Source organism: Sorex araneus, chromosome 5, assembly GCF_027595985.1.
Source record: "Sorex araneus isolate mSorAra2 chromosome 5, mSorAra2.pri, whole genome shotgun sequence".
Lineage (NCBI taxonomy): Eukaryota > Metazoa > Chordata > Mammalia > Eulipotyphla > Soricidae > Sorex > Sorex araneus.
This window is the reverse complement of record NC_073306.1, coordinates 84,778,262-84,794,741: the sequence shown is the minus strand read 5'-3', so window position 1 is coordinate 84,794,741 and position 16,480 is coordinate 84,778,262. Positions and strand designations below refer to the sequence as shown.

The 16,480-nt window shown below is 54.8% G+C and overlaps 1 protein-coding gene across 4 annotated transcripts; it reads left to right on the top strand.

Moving 5' to 3' along the window:
- The first annotated feature begins 5,245 nt into the window (after positions 1-5,245).
- On the top strand, positions 5,246-16,221 carry HCN3 (hyperpolarization activated cyclic nucleotide gated potassium channel 3). Of its 4 annotated transcripts, none has more exons than XM_055139361.1 (8): positions 5,246-5,728; positions 9,220-9,649; positions 11,353-11,514; positions 12,185-12,403; positions 12,763-12,909; positions 13,260-13,500; positions 14,095-14,264; positions 14,820-15,184. In XM_055139361.1, the coding sequence occupies exons 1-8, from the start codon at positions 5,442-5,444 to the stop codon at positions 15,048-15,050; spliced, it is 1,887 nt and encodes a 628-aa protein (XP_054995336.1). In that variant the 5' UTR covers positions 5,246-5,441; the 3' UTR covers positions 15,051-15,184. The 4 variants fall into 4 exon arrangements, with proteins under 4 accessions (XP_054995336.1, XP_054995334.1, XP_004619342.1 ...); XM_004619285.2 differs by having other exon boundaries at positions 5,249-5,728; positions 14,095-14,259; positions 14,820-16,221; XM_055139360.1 differs by lacking the exon at positions 5,246-5,728 and adding an exon at positions 6,973-6,995 and having other exon boundaries at positions 14,095-14,259; positions 14,820-16,221.
- Positions 16,222-16,480: the final 259 nt, after the last annotated feature.

Sequence of the window (16,480 nt, the reverse complement as noted above, 5' to 3'; positions counted from 1 at the left end):
CCCCACCCATGCTGCGAGGACAACCTATTACTACGGGAGCACTGCACCATAAGGCCTGATGGGTATCACTAGAACTGGGTCTGAGGTCCACTGGGCACAGCCTGCAAAAGTAAATAGAAAGGAAAGGTTGTTGAGGCCAGAGAGGTAGTATAGAGAGGTTCTACAGCAGGTAAGGTGACTGACATGCATACAGTCTTTGGGGTTGATCCACAGCACCCCAATACCTCAACAATTCCCAGATCACTTCTGGCTCTTCACTCCACCACACTCAAGGCAAGTGCCTTACCTGCTATCCTATCTCCGCAGGCCCCACTTTTTCTTTAGAACAAAGGTTATATAAATGTGAGGGCTGAGGTGTAACAGTGAAGGAAAGATTTGACAGAGGCATAGGAAGAGGCAAAGAGTGGGAAAGTCACTTGAGAACTGTGTTTCCTGCTAGTGCGTAATATATGAGACATATAACATTACCCAACTGAAAAAAAAAAAAACAACAAAACTGTAGATGCAGCTTCATAGCAAAACTCATACTTTTTTTTATTTGGGGGGGGGAATCACATGCTCAGGGGTTACTCCTGACTCTGCACTCAGGAATCACTCCTGGCAGTGCTAGGTGGGAGACCATATGGGATGCTGGGGGTCGAACTCGAATATGCCACTTGCAAGGCAAATGCCCTACCTGCTGTAGGACCCAAAAACTTGTATGAGACCCTGGGTTCAATCCTTGCCTTAGAGAGACCCAGGAGGAGGAGACATTAAGATAAACTGGCCAGAGAAGGAATTGAGAAATAGAAAGGGAAATGAGATAATTATATTAGGGAATATCAGTGGGGAGCTGGGATGGAGTCAAATGGGAGCAAGTCAGAAATGTTTTAGGCAGGGCTGGAGAGACAGGACAGCAGGTAAACCACTTGCCTTGCATTTGGCTAAGCTGGATTCAATCCCTGGGACTCCATATGGTTCTTGGAGCCCCACCAGTAGTGATCCCGGAGTGCAGAGTCATCCCTGAACACAGCCATGTGTGGCCCAACATCAACAATAACAAAACAAAGATTTAGGCAAAGTTCTCCTGAAACAGAAGAGGAGGGTTGAGAGGAGCAGGAGCGTGATGTCTACTTCCTCTTCCGTGAACATTTCTCAGATCGGCATTTGCTTATTCATCAAGCCCAGCTTTGTGCCAGCCTCTGGGCTTCTGTTCTTCCGACCTTCACAGTCTAACGGGAAAGAACGGCTGTGAACAAGTAATGACAGACTTGTGACTAGAGTGGAATGAACATCAGTGCCCTAGTAACTTTACTAGAGAAGGGAGAGTTGAAAGTGGGTTTCTAGATCTTTCTAGAGGAGAGGAGATCTGGGAAAATAAAAATGGGAGAAGACTGCTGAGCAGAGAAAATACTGCGGAGTCTAGAGACAATACAGAAACACAGCTTGATTGGAATCTCCCTTTGTTCAAACTACATACTAAATGTACCTAGACTAGACATAAATGTATCTAAATGAAATACAAATGTATCTAAACTAGATGTAAATGTATACAGATAAGATTCAAATGTGTGTAGACATACTTATTTAAGGATGTGGTTTTTTTGTTTTGTTTTTTGCTTTTTGGGTCACACCCTGCGTTGCACAGGGGTTACTCCTGGGTCATGCACTCAGGAAATACTCCTGGCGGTACTCCGGGGATCATATGAGATGCTGGGAATTGAACCTGAGTCTGCTGCGTGCAAGGCAAACGCCCTAGCCCTACCCGCTGTGCTATCGCTCTAGCCCCAAGGATGTGGTTTTTTGTTTGTTTATTTCTTTGTTTTTGTTTTTGGGTCACACCCGGGGATACACAGGGGTTACTCCTGGCTCATGCACTCAGGAATTACTCCTGGCGGTGCTCGGGTGACCATATGGGATGCTGGGAATCTAACCCGGGTCAGCCGCGTGCAAGACAAATGCCCTACCCACTGTGCTATAGCTCCAGCCCCTGTTTGTTTATTTTTTTATTTTGGAGTCACACCTGGTAGTGCTCAGGGCTTACTCTTGTGCTTTCTCCTGACTCTGTTTGTGCTCAGGGACCACTCCTGGTGGCTCAGGGGACCTTATATAGTGCTGGGGATCAAATCCAGCTCTCCTCACTGTACTATCTCTTTGGCCCCCTTAAGCTTAAATGTAAGTTTTTTGGAGGTGGGTTCCCAAATGACACTCAGGAGGTACTGAGACCTCACCACAAATCTTGGTGCAGCTCAGGCCCTGCCAGGCAATGCCCCCCAGGCAGTATTGATGGCCTCCAGGGCTACAGCCTAGCAGTGCTTAAGAGACCATGCAGTGCTAGGAATTTAATTCTGGCAGTGCACATGACAGACCTGAGCTCTAACCACTGTACTATACTGTGTCTGGACCCCTTAAATGTAAGTTCTGGGGCCGGAGAGATAGCACAGCGGGTAGGGCATTTGCCTTGCACGTGGCCAACCCGGGTTCAATCCCCGGCATCCCATATGGTCCCCCAAGCACCGCCAGGAATAATTCCTGAGTGCAAAGCCAGGAGTAAGCCCTGAGCATCGCTGGGTATGACCCAAAAAAAGCAAAAAAAAAAAAAAAAAGTAAGTTCTATGGGGCTGGAGAGAGTACAGGAATAGAGTGCTCGCTTACCATGCACAAAACTGACTCGTGTTCAATTCCCCCCGCCCCGACACACGCCCTATATGGCTCCTTAAGCATGCCAGGAGTGATTTTGGAATGCAAAGCAGGAATGATTCCTGAGCACAGCTGGCTGTCACCCAAAAACAAACAAAAAAGTAATTCTGGGGCCCAAACAATAGTATAGGGGTAGAGCATTCGGCCAACCCAGGTTCGATTCTTCAGCACCCCATATGGTCCCCTGAGCCCACCAGAAGATCCCTAAGCACAAAGAAAAAAAAAAGAAAAGAAAAAGAAAGAAAGGAAAGAAAAGAAAGAAAAAGGAAAACTAATTTGTGCGTGTGCTTGCATGCTCATGTGCTCACAAGCAGGTACTCCACAGCTGGCAATGCTGAGGGGCTACTGCTCACTCTGTGTTCAGGTATCTCTCCTGGTATTACTAGGGGGGTCGTGTGGTGGCACAGACTAAACCCAGGGCTCCTACATGCAAAGCTTGTGTTTCAACCTGTTGAACTATGTCTCTAGCCCTTACATGTAATTCTTAAATGTAATTCTGTAGAGAGATAAGATAGGGCATGAACCCACTTGCCTTGCAATACAGCCGAACCCAGCACAGTCCCCCAAAGTACTGCTGGGAGCAAGCCTCAGAGCACAGAGCCAGGGTAGTCCTCAAGTGCTGCTGAGTATAGCCACAAAACTAAAAATATGAGGAAAAAATATAATTCTATAGAAAATAGGAGTTTGAAAGACATTAAGGAAATGTTACAGATATATTTGGAAGAAAACTTGCAACTTATGGAAAAAGAATTTGTCGAATAATTCAGAAACCCTTTCAGAGTTTCCTGAAAACAATTCATGAAAAAAAGTACTAGCATCTTAAAATAAAGCTGTGATAATAAGAAATGGATATATGGGGTGAAGAGATAATACAAGAGATTGCTTTGTATGCAGGGGACCTGTGTTCTGGCCCCAGCAGCCCATACGGTCCCCTGAGCATCACCAGGAATGATCTGAGTGCAGGGCCAGAAGTAAGATCTGGGCACTTTTTTTTTTTTTTTTTTTTTTAACTCGGCAATGCACAGGGGTTACTCCTAGCTCTGCACTCAGGAATTACTCCTGGCTCTGCTCAGGGGACCATATGGAATGCTGGGAATAAAACCCAAGTTGGCCACATGCAAGGCAAACGCCCTACTAGCTGTGCTATTGCTCTAGCCCTGACCTGGGCACCTTGGAGGGCGGACCAACCCTTCTCCCTCATGAAAAATTGGGGAAGAATTTGAGGTATCTAAGATCTAATTAGCACTTAATGCCACCTGCCACCTAACCCTGTAATTTATTCCTTCTGGAGTCATAGATGAGCAATGGTGCTGTGACTAGAATTTTTGTTTTTACCTTTGAATGCTCAGTTCATCCTGTTTTTATTTTTAGGCCATACTGGCAGTGCTCAGGGTTTACTCCTGGCTCTGTATTCAGTGATTATTCCAGGTGCGGCTGAGGAGACCATATGCCTAGGGATCCCCTGGGTCAATGAATTTTAAAATAAAATAGTGGAGGGGCTGGAGCAATAGTATAAGGAGTTTGCCTTGCTTGCCACCGAACTGGGTTCTCTCCGAGGCACCCCATATGGTACCCCAAGACTGCCAGGAGTGATACATGAGCATAAAACCAGGAGTGAATTTTTTTTCCTTTTTTTTGGAGGGTCACACCCATCGATGCACAGGGGTTATTCCTGGCTCATGCACTCAGGAATTATTCCTGGCGGTGCTCGGGGAACCATATCGGATGCTGGGAATTGAACCCGGGTCGGCCGCGTGCAAGGCAAACGCCCTCCCCGCTGTGCTATCACTCCAGGCCCCCAGAAGTGAATCTTTTTTTAAAAAAAAAATTATTAAATCACCGTGAGGTACAGGAGTGAATCTTGAGCACCGTCAGGTGTGGCCGAAACCCCCACCCCCAATAACAAATAAAATAAAATACTGGGGCCGGGGCGATAGTAGATAGAACAGCAGGTAGGGCGCTTGTCTTGCAAGTAGCTGAGAGGTATTCAAGCTCCAGCACCCCATATGGTGCCCCAGCCCTCAAGGAGTGATCCCTGAGCACAGTGCCAGGAGTCAAATCTGAGCACCGCCGGGTGTGACCCAAATAAAATAATAAAACAAAATAAAATAAAAACGAGGAGAGCAGCATGAAGATCAGAAGAAAGAACTGTGTCGCGGAGAGTTCCTCGAAAATGCAATGCCTTAAATCCGTGGGCAAGAGTAGGAGAAGCATCTCAAGAGACATTTCCTGTCTCTTATCATTAAGCCCCCAGATCCCTCTTTCCCCCTCGTGCCAGGCGCGAGCGCGCGGCTAGGCTTTTCCCGGGACTCCCGCAGGGCTCCCCTCCCCTCCCCCGCCTCCGCGTTCAGTGGCCGCCCGCGGGTCAGCAGAGGCCACGCCCTCCCGGGGGGCTCCCGCGGCCTGTCCCCGCCTCCTCCTCGCCCGCGGAGATGAGCGTCAGGCGCGAGGCCACGCCCACCGCGGAGTCCCGCCGACGCCCGCCTCGTCGGCGCCGGCCCCCGGTTGGCTCTCGGCGGCCCCGCCCCGCCCGGCGGGGCCTTCGCGCGGTCCTCGCCAGGGGGCGCCGTGTACCCCGCCGGCCGCCGGGCGGAGAGTCTGTCGCACACACCCCCTCCGCCCCGCGCGCCGCCAGTTCCCAGCCGACGACGCCTCCGCTCCCCGCCCGCCGGGCTGTGCCGGCTCCGACTCCGGGAGGGGTCGGGGGTCCCGGATGGCCGCGGCGGGGTCCCGGAGGCCAAGCGTGTGAGCCAACGGGCGTCATGGAGGCAGAACCGCGGCCGACAACGACGCGGACCAGCGACGGAGTGACCCCCGGGCTGGAGGCGGCACCCCCCGCTGTCCCGGCGCCGGCGACCGCGGCGGCAGGTCCGATCCCCGGCTCCGGCTCCGGGCCCGAGCCCAAGAGGAGGCAGCTTGGGACGCTACTCCAGCCCACGGTCAACAAGTTCTCCCTTCGCGTCTTCGGCAGCCACAAAGCGGTGGAGATCGAGCAGGAGCGGGTCAAGTCCGCGGGGGCTTGGATCATCCACCCCTACAGCGACTTCCGGTACTGGGGGCCCGGCAGGGGGGAGGGGGCTGCAACTCCCACCCCCTCGAGCTGCGACACTGTGCGGGGTTGCCCCGCCCGACCCCCACCTTACCCCTATACAGTCACTTCATTTCCGGCCCAGGGGTCCCCGGGTGGGGCGAGTCGTCCCCTAGCCTTGCCTGGGAATTCTTGAGCGAGGGGTTTCCCTCCCGCGGAGGTGCGGCGAAGGACAAGCGGACACTGAAAGAGCTGAATATCCTGATCCAGGAGCCTAGCATCCCACCTGGACTGCAGGAACTGGAGCTAGGGACCCCTGCCTGCCTCCTCCGGTCCTGCTTGCTGGGGAACTGGGCAATTATACCTTCTTCCAGGGCTGGGGGCCTGCCTGAGGGAGAAACCTAGTTCCTGCGTCCCCCTTCCCCCCACTGCCAGCCCCTGCCCAGTTCAGCAGGGCAGCCCGCTGGGGGGAAATGGGGACGCGGGGAGGGGCGAGGAGGGTGTCTAAGGAGCTGTTCTGGTCGCTGTCCCTGGTGCTGAAGGCGGGCTGTGGCTGGGCCGGACTGGGACGCCCGCGAGATTGTGGCAGCAGCGCCCCGACAAGGCCACCGCCCAGGTGACTGCCCGGGAGAAGGGACAAGAGGTGGGGGTGGGGCCCTTCTATCGTCCCCATCCTGCTGTACCTCTCCATCAAGGTCGCTAGGGGAGGAGTGCGGGCCTGTCCTTGGGGGAAAGGAAGGACAGCTGTGGGGTGAGGCAGGAACGTGTGTCAAGCATCTACCTCAGAGGGTGGGAACAAACTGAGGTGTGAGCCAGGAGCCTGGAGACACAAGTGCCGACCTAGACATCATCTCGCCAGCCCAGACACAAACACTCCCTGGATGGCCCTCTGTCTCCCCATTGTTTCCCACTTCCCTCCTCTCTGCTGCCTCCTTCCCGCCCCAGCAGCTCGCCTTTTGCAGTCTACTGTTCTGCCCCCTGCACAGCACCCCCCACCTCAGACGTGTCCCACAGAAGCCACGTCGCGCCCCTTGGAGGGCCTCCGTCCTCTGCATCAGCCGCCAGGCTTGTGACCGCCCGTGAGTCAGGCTGTGAAGATGCTCTGGGGCTAGGCAGACCTCTCCGTCGCCTCTCCCAGCCCTCATACAGGATTCCTCCAGCAGCCCAGGAGGGAGAAGTGAGAGCTGAGGGCTCGGGGATGGAAAGCGTGCAGGCAGAGGGGCCTCCCAGAGGGCTGAATTTAGGGCTCCCTGGGTTTCCTTTAGGGGCTGAGAAGATGAATGCTAAGGTGAGTGGGCATGGGCTGGCTTCTGGGTTGCTGGGCACCCAGGTATATCCTGGAACTACAGACGCTGTAGGTGGTGGGGGTGCTGGGGTTGTTTAGTGATTCCTCTTGGCTCTATCCTAGTTCCTTCCTGGTCTCAGTGCCCTCCCACTGCCCTGCCCCCCAGGGGTGGCCGTCGTCCCTCCACACTTGCCCTTGCCCAGGCTCTGCCACTTTCACAGTGGGAGATGGGGGCTGGAGCGATAGCACAGCAGGTAGGGCATTTGCCTTGCACGCGGCCGACCCGGGTTCGAATCCAGCATCCCATATGGTCCCCTGAGCACCGCCAGGAGTAATTCCTGAGTGTAGAACCAGGAGTAACCCCTGTGCATCGCCGGGTGTGACCCAAAAAGAAAAAAAAAAAACCCGTGGGAGATGAAGAGAGGGAAGGATCGTGTAGTGGTGAAGTCTCACTGGCCCAGGTTCTCCTATTTGCTTCTCTCGCAGGAGCCCTGGGCGGGGGGTGGGGAATCCCAGAAAGGCTGGGTTCACACAGGGAACACAGGACACACCTCGGGGGCCCCCAATACAAATAAGCAGACCCCAGCAGAGGAGCAGCAATAGGGGTCAGCTCTGCTGGGGAGAGGCGGAGTGAAGGGATGGAGGTGGGTGGGGCGTGGAGTCCTAAACTAGCAATGGGCAGAGAGAACTGGAGATGGGAACAATCTGGGATAAAGAGTGGGTGAGTCATAGCACCAACCAGTGCTTTACTGCTCTGTCACTTCCATTGTTTCTGTGTATATTTTTCAACAACGCTGTGACATTAGCAAAGGGTATTTTATTATTTTATTTTCTTGTAAAATATTTATGGGCCAGAGAGATAGTTTAGAGGTGAAGACACCTTGCAGGGAATCCCTGGCATTTCCAGGGATCACACCTGAGCACAGAGCCAGGAGTAGCCCCTGAACACCACCGGGTGTGGCCCCAAGCTCCTATCCCCCAAATATTTTCCCCCAAAATATTTAATGATAGTAATGATATACACAACATATGTGTATATTGACATTGATCATGCACATACAGATATGCATAGAGTAAGGGTTGATCTTAGTAATGTATATGTATATGTTGTAACTATAAAGCAACTGTAACAGCTGTCTGTATTAAGACAGTAAGTTGGTGGCAGGGTCAAAGCTCTGTACTACTCATACTCTTTCCCCAAACCTACTATTCTAACTTTTTTGGGGGGGCCATACCCAGCAATGCCCAGGTGGGCATTGCTGACTCTGCACTCAGGAATTACTCCTGGTGGTACTCAGCCGACCATAGGGGTGTCAGGGACTGAACCCAGTTGGCTATGTGTAAGACCAGCTCCCTACCCACTATACTATCTCTCCAGCCCACTCTTCTAACTTTCACATTATGCATTTCCTTATCTTCATAGTTTTCCAATAATGCAGTTTAGTTTGGGCTGTTTTTGAATTTTTTTTAAGTGAAAAGCATCCAATATGTGTCATTTTGTTTCTTGCTTCCTTTGTTCATTGTTACGTAGCTGCATTTAGCCGGGGTGGGGTCTGCAGTTATTTAGTATTCTGGGGCATTGCATCCATCACAGTGTACTCAGTTATTATGTTTGTCTTGTCTATCTACACGTTTATACTGACAAACACTTGGGTTGTTTCCAGATATAATGCTGCTATTCTTGTATGTGTTTCCGGGAACACATGTAGAGAAACCTGGGAATGAAACTGCTGGATTGCAGGAAATGCACATTTTAAACTTCACTAGATATTGTTAAACTATTTTCCCAAATGGTCCAGATGGTGAAGTTACACTCCTATACACTGTTGTCTCTCCCTCTCTCCTCCCTTCTTACCTTCTTTCCTTCCAACTTTCCTTCCTTCCTCCTTCCCTCTTTCCCTCCCTCCCTTTTTTCCCTCTCTCTCTCTCTTTCTCTCTTTCTTTCTTACCACCTTTGATGGTGGTCTGGGGCTACCTCCAGCTTGGTGCTTGGGAATTTTTCCTGGCAGTGCTTGGGGAAGCATGCTGTACCATGGATCAAACCAGGCCTCCTGCATGCATAATGTGTTAAGTCTGTCAAACTGTTTTGTTGTTGTTGCTGTTGTTTCCATTTCATTATCTTGAATCCTGTGTCCTTGCCCTGATCACTGATCACTGTGCCAGACACTACTTGTAGTCCAATGGCTGTTGAAATGGTGCTCTTACTCCCACCCTTCTTCCACCTTAGGTTTTACTGGGACCTGATCATGCTCCTGCTGATGGTGGGGAATCTCATTGTGCTGCCTGTGGGCATCACCTTCTTCAAGGAGGAGAACTCCCCGCCTTGGATTGTCTTCAATGTCCTCTCTGATACCTTCTTCCTGCTGGATCTGGTGCTCAACTTCCGCACAGGCATCGTGGTTGAGGAGGGGGCTGAGATACTGCTGGCCCCAAGAGCCATCCGCACACGCTATCTTCGCACCTGGTTCCTGGTGGACCTCATCTCCTCCATCCCCGTGGATTACATCTTCCTAGTGGTGGAGCTTGAGCCACGGTTGGATGCCGAGGTCTACAAAACGGCGCGAGCACTGCGCATCGTGCGTTTCACCAAGATCCTCAGCCTGCTTCGGCTGCTCCGCCTCTCCCGCCTCATCCGCTACATCCACCAGTGGGAGGAGGTGGGGTGGGGAGGTGGGCAGGGGGGCTGAGTGACTCCCCAGAACAGAGCTGGGGGGCAGGTGGGCCGGCCTTCCAAAGATGGATTCTCTCTGGGATTGGTGGCAGAGGTCAGGCTTTGGAGGAATGGGAAGGCTGAGAATGTCTGTGCCATGGATTGGTCAAATGTTTGGGGCTCCCTTAGACTCTAGGAGAAAGATGAGGAGGAGGACTAGGAATTACAGGAGAAGAAGCAACTGGGAGTCCAGCCACAGGGCAGCAGAGTTGACTGGTTCCTAGGCTCCATAATCTCATTGCCTGTGAAGAGATGACAGTTTGTTTTGTCTTAGTTTGATTTTTTTTTTTGGACCACACCCAGCAGTGCTCAGGGGTTACTCCTGGCTCTGCACTCAGAAATCACTCTTTTTTTTTTTTTTGCTTTTTGGGTCACACCGGGCAATGCACAGGGGTTACTTCTGCCTCATGCACTCAGGAATTACTCCTGGCGGTGCTTGGGGGACCATATGGGATTCTGGGAATTGAACCCGGGTCAGCCGCCTGTCAGGCAAATGCCCTACCCGCTGTGCTATTGCTCCAGACCCTCAGAGATCACTCTTGATGGGGCTCAGGGGACTATATGGGGTGCTGGGGATCAAAGTAGGCCAGGTGCCAGAGCCCTAGCCACTATTCTATTTCTCCAATCCTAAAATGAGAACTTGAATTATACTTATGCATGGTAAGGCGATAAGAGTAAAGGGAATAAATATCTGTTGAGAACTTAGAACAGGGGGCTGGAGTGATAGCACAGTGGGATAGCAAGTGCCTTGCACAAGGCCAACCCTGGTTTGATTCCCAGTATCCCATATGGTCCCCCCAAGCACCGCCAGGAGTGATTCCTGAGTGTAGAGCCAGGAGTAACCCCTGTGCATTGCCGGGTGTGACCCAAAAAGCAAAAAAAAAAAAAAAAAGAGAGAGAACACTGCCCAGCACATAGTAAATTCTCAGGACATTACCTGTAATAATTATTGGAAAGGCAGTACTCTATACAGATGTCCCAGGGACATCACACTATGAATGCCTACCCTTTTTAGTCTACACCTACGCAGCTTCTACCATACGCAGCTTCTACCATAGCCTGTTTTGTTTCTGCTGTAACGCTTAACGTAGATTCTGGGCACATGATTGGCATCAGTTTTTCTATTTATAAGAGGAGAGTAAAATCCGAGATTGGAGTGATGGTACAGCAGGTAGGGTGCTTGCCTCGCATTTGACCAATCCAGGTTCGATGGTAGGCATCAAGTGGGGTCCCCTGAGACCACCAGAAGTGATTCCTGAGTGCAGAGCCAGAAATAACACCTTAGCATCACGGGGTGTGCTTACCCCCATCAAAAAAAAAAGATAAAAGAAAAAAAGAAGAAAGTAAAATCCAGGGAAACAGTAGAACCGGCCAGATCGCATGTTTTTCATGCCCAATCCCTAGATTCCCCCAGCATTCACCTGGGTATAGCTTAAAAAAAAAAAGCCAAAACCAGTAATAATACGACCTCCCTTTTTTTTTTTCTATGCTGCGAGGTTCGATACAAAGAAATAGTAGTTACTTTGTTTAAATGAATATGAACAGGGGCTAGACTGAAGTTCAAGGAGAGGACCTTCTAGGTTGGTACTGTAAGGGGAGCAATTTGGAGAGGGGTTCGCGGCCACAGCAGCCCCTGCTCGGACTCCCCAGATCTTTCACATGACCTACGACCTGGCGAGCGCTGTGGTGCGCATCTTCAACCTCATCGGCATGATGCTGCTGCTGTGCCACTGGGATGGCTGCCTACAGTTCCTGGTGCCCATGCTGCAGGACTTCCCCTCGGACTGCTGGGTGTCCATCAGCCACATGGTGGTGAGCGCAGCCCCGCCCCCTTGCCAAGCCCCGGCTGGGTTTTCCCAGGCCCCGCCCCCTGTGGCCCTTCCCTTGAGGCTCTGCTCCCAGGCCCCGCCCCTGAGAATTCTCCCGAGCTACGCCCCCAGGCCCCGCCTCTGCAGTTCTTCCGAGGCTCCGCCCTCTTCCAACCCTCCCCTGAGAACTCTCCCTGAGTCCTTCCCCAGGTCCCTGCCCTCGCGCTTCTCTCTGGGGTCTTCCCGGAGGTGCCTGCTGATCGTGAGAGGAACAAGAGAAATCAGGAATGGAGAATTAGGGTGAGGGTAAAGACACCTAGGATGTACTTGTTCGGAGGGAGCAAGCCTACCCACAAACCGTCCCCAGGGCCCCCAGAAGTGTTTCCAGGAAGGCCGGGGTGAAAGCAGGACTGAAAGAGAAAAAGGGGGATCCGGGTGGGAGACACAGTACAGAGGGAAGGCTCTTGCCTTGCTTGCCACCTACCTAGCTCCATCCCCAGCACTGCGTAGGGCCCCTTCAGTCCAGCCTGGAGTGACCCTTCAGCACAGAGCCACCCTGAGCACTGCTGAGTGTGCTCTCATAACCAAAAGAGAAAAGAAAGGTGGGGTAGGAGGAGCAGAAAACTCTGCGGGGCCTTGCCCACCTGTGCCCTATACTCTGCCCTATACCCCAGAACCACTCGTGGGGCCGCCAGTACTCCCACGCCCTATTCAAGGCCATGAGCCACATGCTGTGCATCGGCTATGGGCAGCAGGCGCCAGTGGGCATGCCGGATGTGTGGCTTACCATGCTTAGCATGATTGTGGGTGCCACATGCTACGCCATGTTCATCGGCCACGCAACTGCACTCATCCAGTCCCTGGACTCCTCGAGGCGCCAGTACCAGGAGAAGGTCAGCAGGGTCAGGGAAGAAAGGGGGAGGTCTGATGGGGGGTTCCCAGAGGTTGCTGGGTGGGGTGGGAGGCTCCACTTGAGACCCTCTTCTGATCTGGGACCTTTTGAGTCTCTTTCTTTGTCCTGTGTCACTGTGCCCCGTCATCTTTTCTGTTTGGGTCTGTGTTCCTGTACTTGGATGCCTGCTCTGCCTGGCTGTGGATTCTCCCATCTGCCACGCATCTGCCCCAGTCTCATGTGTCCTGTGGTTCTCTGTGGCCCCTTTAGTCTCCACGCTGCATGCCCATGTCTGTGACCATCCCACATGCCCCGACCTATCCCTGTGTCTGCTACACATTGGCTGTCCTCTCACCCCAGTACAAGCAGGTGGAGCAGTACATGTCCTTCCACAAGCTGCCCGCGGACACGCGGCAACGCATCCATGAGTACTACGAGCACCGCTACCAGGGCAAGATGTTTGATGAGGAGAGCATCCTGGGGGAGCTGAGTGAGCCGCTGCGTGAGGTGGGCAGGGGCCCCCAGTGGGGGCTTCTGAGGGGATTGCTGGAGAGGGCCTTTCAGCCAGCTGATATGCCTATAGACGTGGGTCCCTGCGGGAGGCTAGACCTTTGGGGGACTTTGAGGGTATTTCTTGGATATCCTAGGGGGTGAAGTCACATACATGGGGGGCAGCAGAGATCTCTCTTTGGAGGCTGGTCCTGCAAGACCCCCTCCCTGAGGGTTTGGGACCTGCAGCACCCCCATCCTTTGGCAGATCACGACCCTAGGGATTGGGCTTCTGGAGACAAATGAGCGTGACAGAGGCACCTGGGGTGGGTGGCCTGCCTGACCGCTGTGTCCCCCCCGTTGCCCAGGAGATCATAAACTTCACATGCCGTGGACTGGTGGCACACATGCCGCTCTTCGCTCACGCCGATCCCAGCTTCGTCACGGCTGTGCTCACCAAGTTGCGCTTCGAGGTCTTCCAGCCGGGTGACCTGGTGGTGCGCGAAGGCTCGGTGGGCAGGAAGATGTACTTCATCCAACACGGGCTGCTCAGCGTGCTGGCGCGGGGTGCCCGTGACACCCGCCTCACAGACGGATCCTACTTTGGGGGTCAGCATGCCTCAGGCAGGGGGTGGGGTCTGGAGGGCTATTGCTTCCCTAAACCTGGGCCCCAGCCAAGTGGCTCCCTGAGGAATCGCCAGGTGGCTGTCAGATCCAGATGTCGAGGGTGAGAAGGGGCCTCAGCAGTGCAGTCTCGAGGGGCCTAGAGTCTCCCTGAAGGGGTGATTTGGGGACGCAGCCTGTGCAGAAGGCGGCAGCTCTGCTAGCTTCTGCCCACAAAAGTCAAAGCTCTTATAACTCTCAGGCACCCTCTGCAGCCCTGCGGCCCTGGTTCGTGCCCAGATTTGGGACTTACTAACTGGCAGGTCACTCTCGCATGCCACCCAAAGAGGTGGGCAGGAGCTCTGGTGGAGCTGCCCCTACTCCCGGGGTTCCAGCCCTGAAGGTGGGGGAAGCACTGTGTGGAAGCAGGGTAACAAATTCTGGGTTTGGGGTCAGCTTTATTTGGGGAGAGAGAACAGGGGCCAAGGGCTGGAGCACTGAGGGACCCGGGCTGAGTGCGGAGCTGGGCTACCCAGCTAGCCAGTGTGTGTGTACGGGGGAACCTTGAGCGCCACTGAAGGCCTCCTCCACCCTTGGCAGAGATCTGCCTGCTGACCCGGGGCCGGCGCACTGCCAGCGTGCGGGCGGACACCTACTGCCGCCTCTACTCACTCAGTGTGGACCATTTCAATGCCGTGCTGGAGGAGTTCCCCATGATGCGCCGGGCCTTCGAGACTGTGGCCATGGATCGACTGCGCCGTATCGGTGAGGCAGCACCGAACCCCAGCCCAGCTCAGAACCGACAAAGGCTCCCTTGTATTTTATTGAGGGCTGGGGGGACAAGGGTGGTGGCCCTCAGCAGCGCTCCCTGTGCACTCGTCCCAGCGAGATGGGCCTGACAATTGGTGAGTGACTCAGGCCTGGCAATGTGGGGGGTGATTGGGCTTGTCAGGGCCACACACCTGTGGGTGCTCAGTGACTATAGGGGCTACAGCTGGCAGTGCCGGGAGGGGCTTATCATGTGGTGGCAGGGATCTGATCCAACTGGAGACTCACATGTGTGCTGCATACACCCCAGCCCTGGAGCCGTCTCCCTGGCCCCAGCTACAGGCCTTTCCACACTAACTCCCTTAAGGTTGGCCCCCTGGGGATGTGGCCTGAGTCTCCCCTGAGTCCCCCTTCCCAAGGTGCAGTACCACTCACACCGCTGTGGCACACCAGTCCCGTCTCCCCGCCTCGCTTCTGCCCTCTGCTGCCCACCTCACAACCCACCCTCTTCCCTGGCTCTGCCCTAGAGGGCCCTGACCCACCTCTCCCTCTTCTAGGCAAGAAGAACTCTGTGCTGCAGCGGAAGCACTCCGAGCCCAGTCCGGGCAGCAGCGGGGGCCTCATGGAGCAGCACCTGGTGCAGCATGACCGGGACATGGCCCGGGGTATCTGCGGCCTGGCCCCGGGCACGGGTGCGCGACTCAGCGGGAAGCCGGTGCTGTGGGAGCCCCTGGTGCATGCACCCCTGCAAGCAGCCGCCGTCACCTCCAACGTGGCCATTGCGCTGACACACCAGCGGGGCTCTCTGCCCCTTTCCCCTGACTCTCCGGCCACTCTCCTGGCTCGCTCCACCCGGCTCTCAGTGGGCTCCCCGGCCTCCCCGCTGGTGCCTGTCCGCGCAGGCCCTCTGCTGGCCCGGGGACCATGGGCGTCCACCTCCCGCTTGCCCGCCCTGCCTGCTCGCACCCTCCACGCCAGCCTGTCCCGAGCTGGGCGTTCACAGGTGTCCCTGCTGGGGCCCCCCCCTGGTGGGGGCGCGAGGCGGCTGGGACCCCGGGGAAGACCTCTCTCAGCCTCCCAGCCCTCTCTGCCTCAGCGAGCAGCAGGGGATGGGTCTCCGGGCCGGAAGGGCTCTGGAAGCGAGCGCCTGCCCCCCTCAGGGCTGCTGGCCAAGCCTCCAGGGACAGCCCAGATCCCCCGGCCACCAGTGCCGGAACTGGCCACTCCCCGGGGCCCTCAGCTCTCTGCCAACATGTGAACCCCTGTGGGTATGCTCTTGGGAGCAGTCATGTGCCCCGGGGTGCCACCTCTTGGGGAAGCCCAGGGGATGTGAGACACTGCCCTCAGGACGCCTCCCTGGACTGCTGAGGGCTCTGCGCCTGCCCCTTGCACAGGCCCCTGCGGCCAGCCTGACGCCCCGATCCATTCACTGAGCCCGCGCCAGGCGCTGTACGTCCGTTTCCACTGCCAAGTAGAAGTGACTCCTAACTCCTACTAGGGTGTCCCTCAGCCAGGCCTGGGCCCCTGGTCCCACCTCACAAAGCACAAGAATCTGCCACCACCATCACTGCCAAGTCACCAGGTGTCTGCTTCCCTGTCGTGATCATGCAGGTCCTGCCGCGTGACTTCCCTGTCCTCCCTCTAGCATCACTAGGCACAGCCAGTTGCCAGTGTCCCCACTGCCATCACAAATGTCCTGGGCTCTGAGTGTTCACCTTCACTGCCATGTGTGGGTCCCCTTGTTCTCTGTCTCAGAGGTAGAATTGTCATTTTGTATACCAGAGCCACTGTGTTCCCGTGCCCCTGCCCATAGTGTCCTCCTTTGGAGCAAAGGGAGGGTTGTCATCTCCTTCTTTAGCGTGCCATCAGTGGTGGTGGGGCGAGTGAACCCCTCAATGGCATTTTTATCCTTTCTTCCCTGTTTAATCATCTAAAAACTGTATTGATTTATTTACTCATTTCAGGTGTTACAACTCATTTCATTGCACCCCGTCCTTACCCACCCACTCCGAGGAGGGGGCAGCCCCACCCCACCCCAAGCCCTGTGGCCCCGCTGTGCTCCATGGCAACAGTGCCCGCTCCTTCTCCCTCCCCAGTGGGCAGGCCAGCGGTTGGCGGAGGGGGGGGAGAGAGCCTTTACCCAGGGGGGCTTCTCCTCCTGTTGCATGGAGGCCAGGGAAGAGCAGGCTAGCCAGCGCCGCTGCTTCTCAGGGACAAG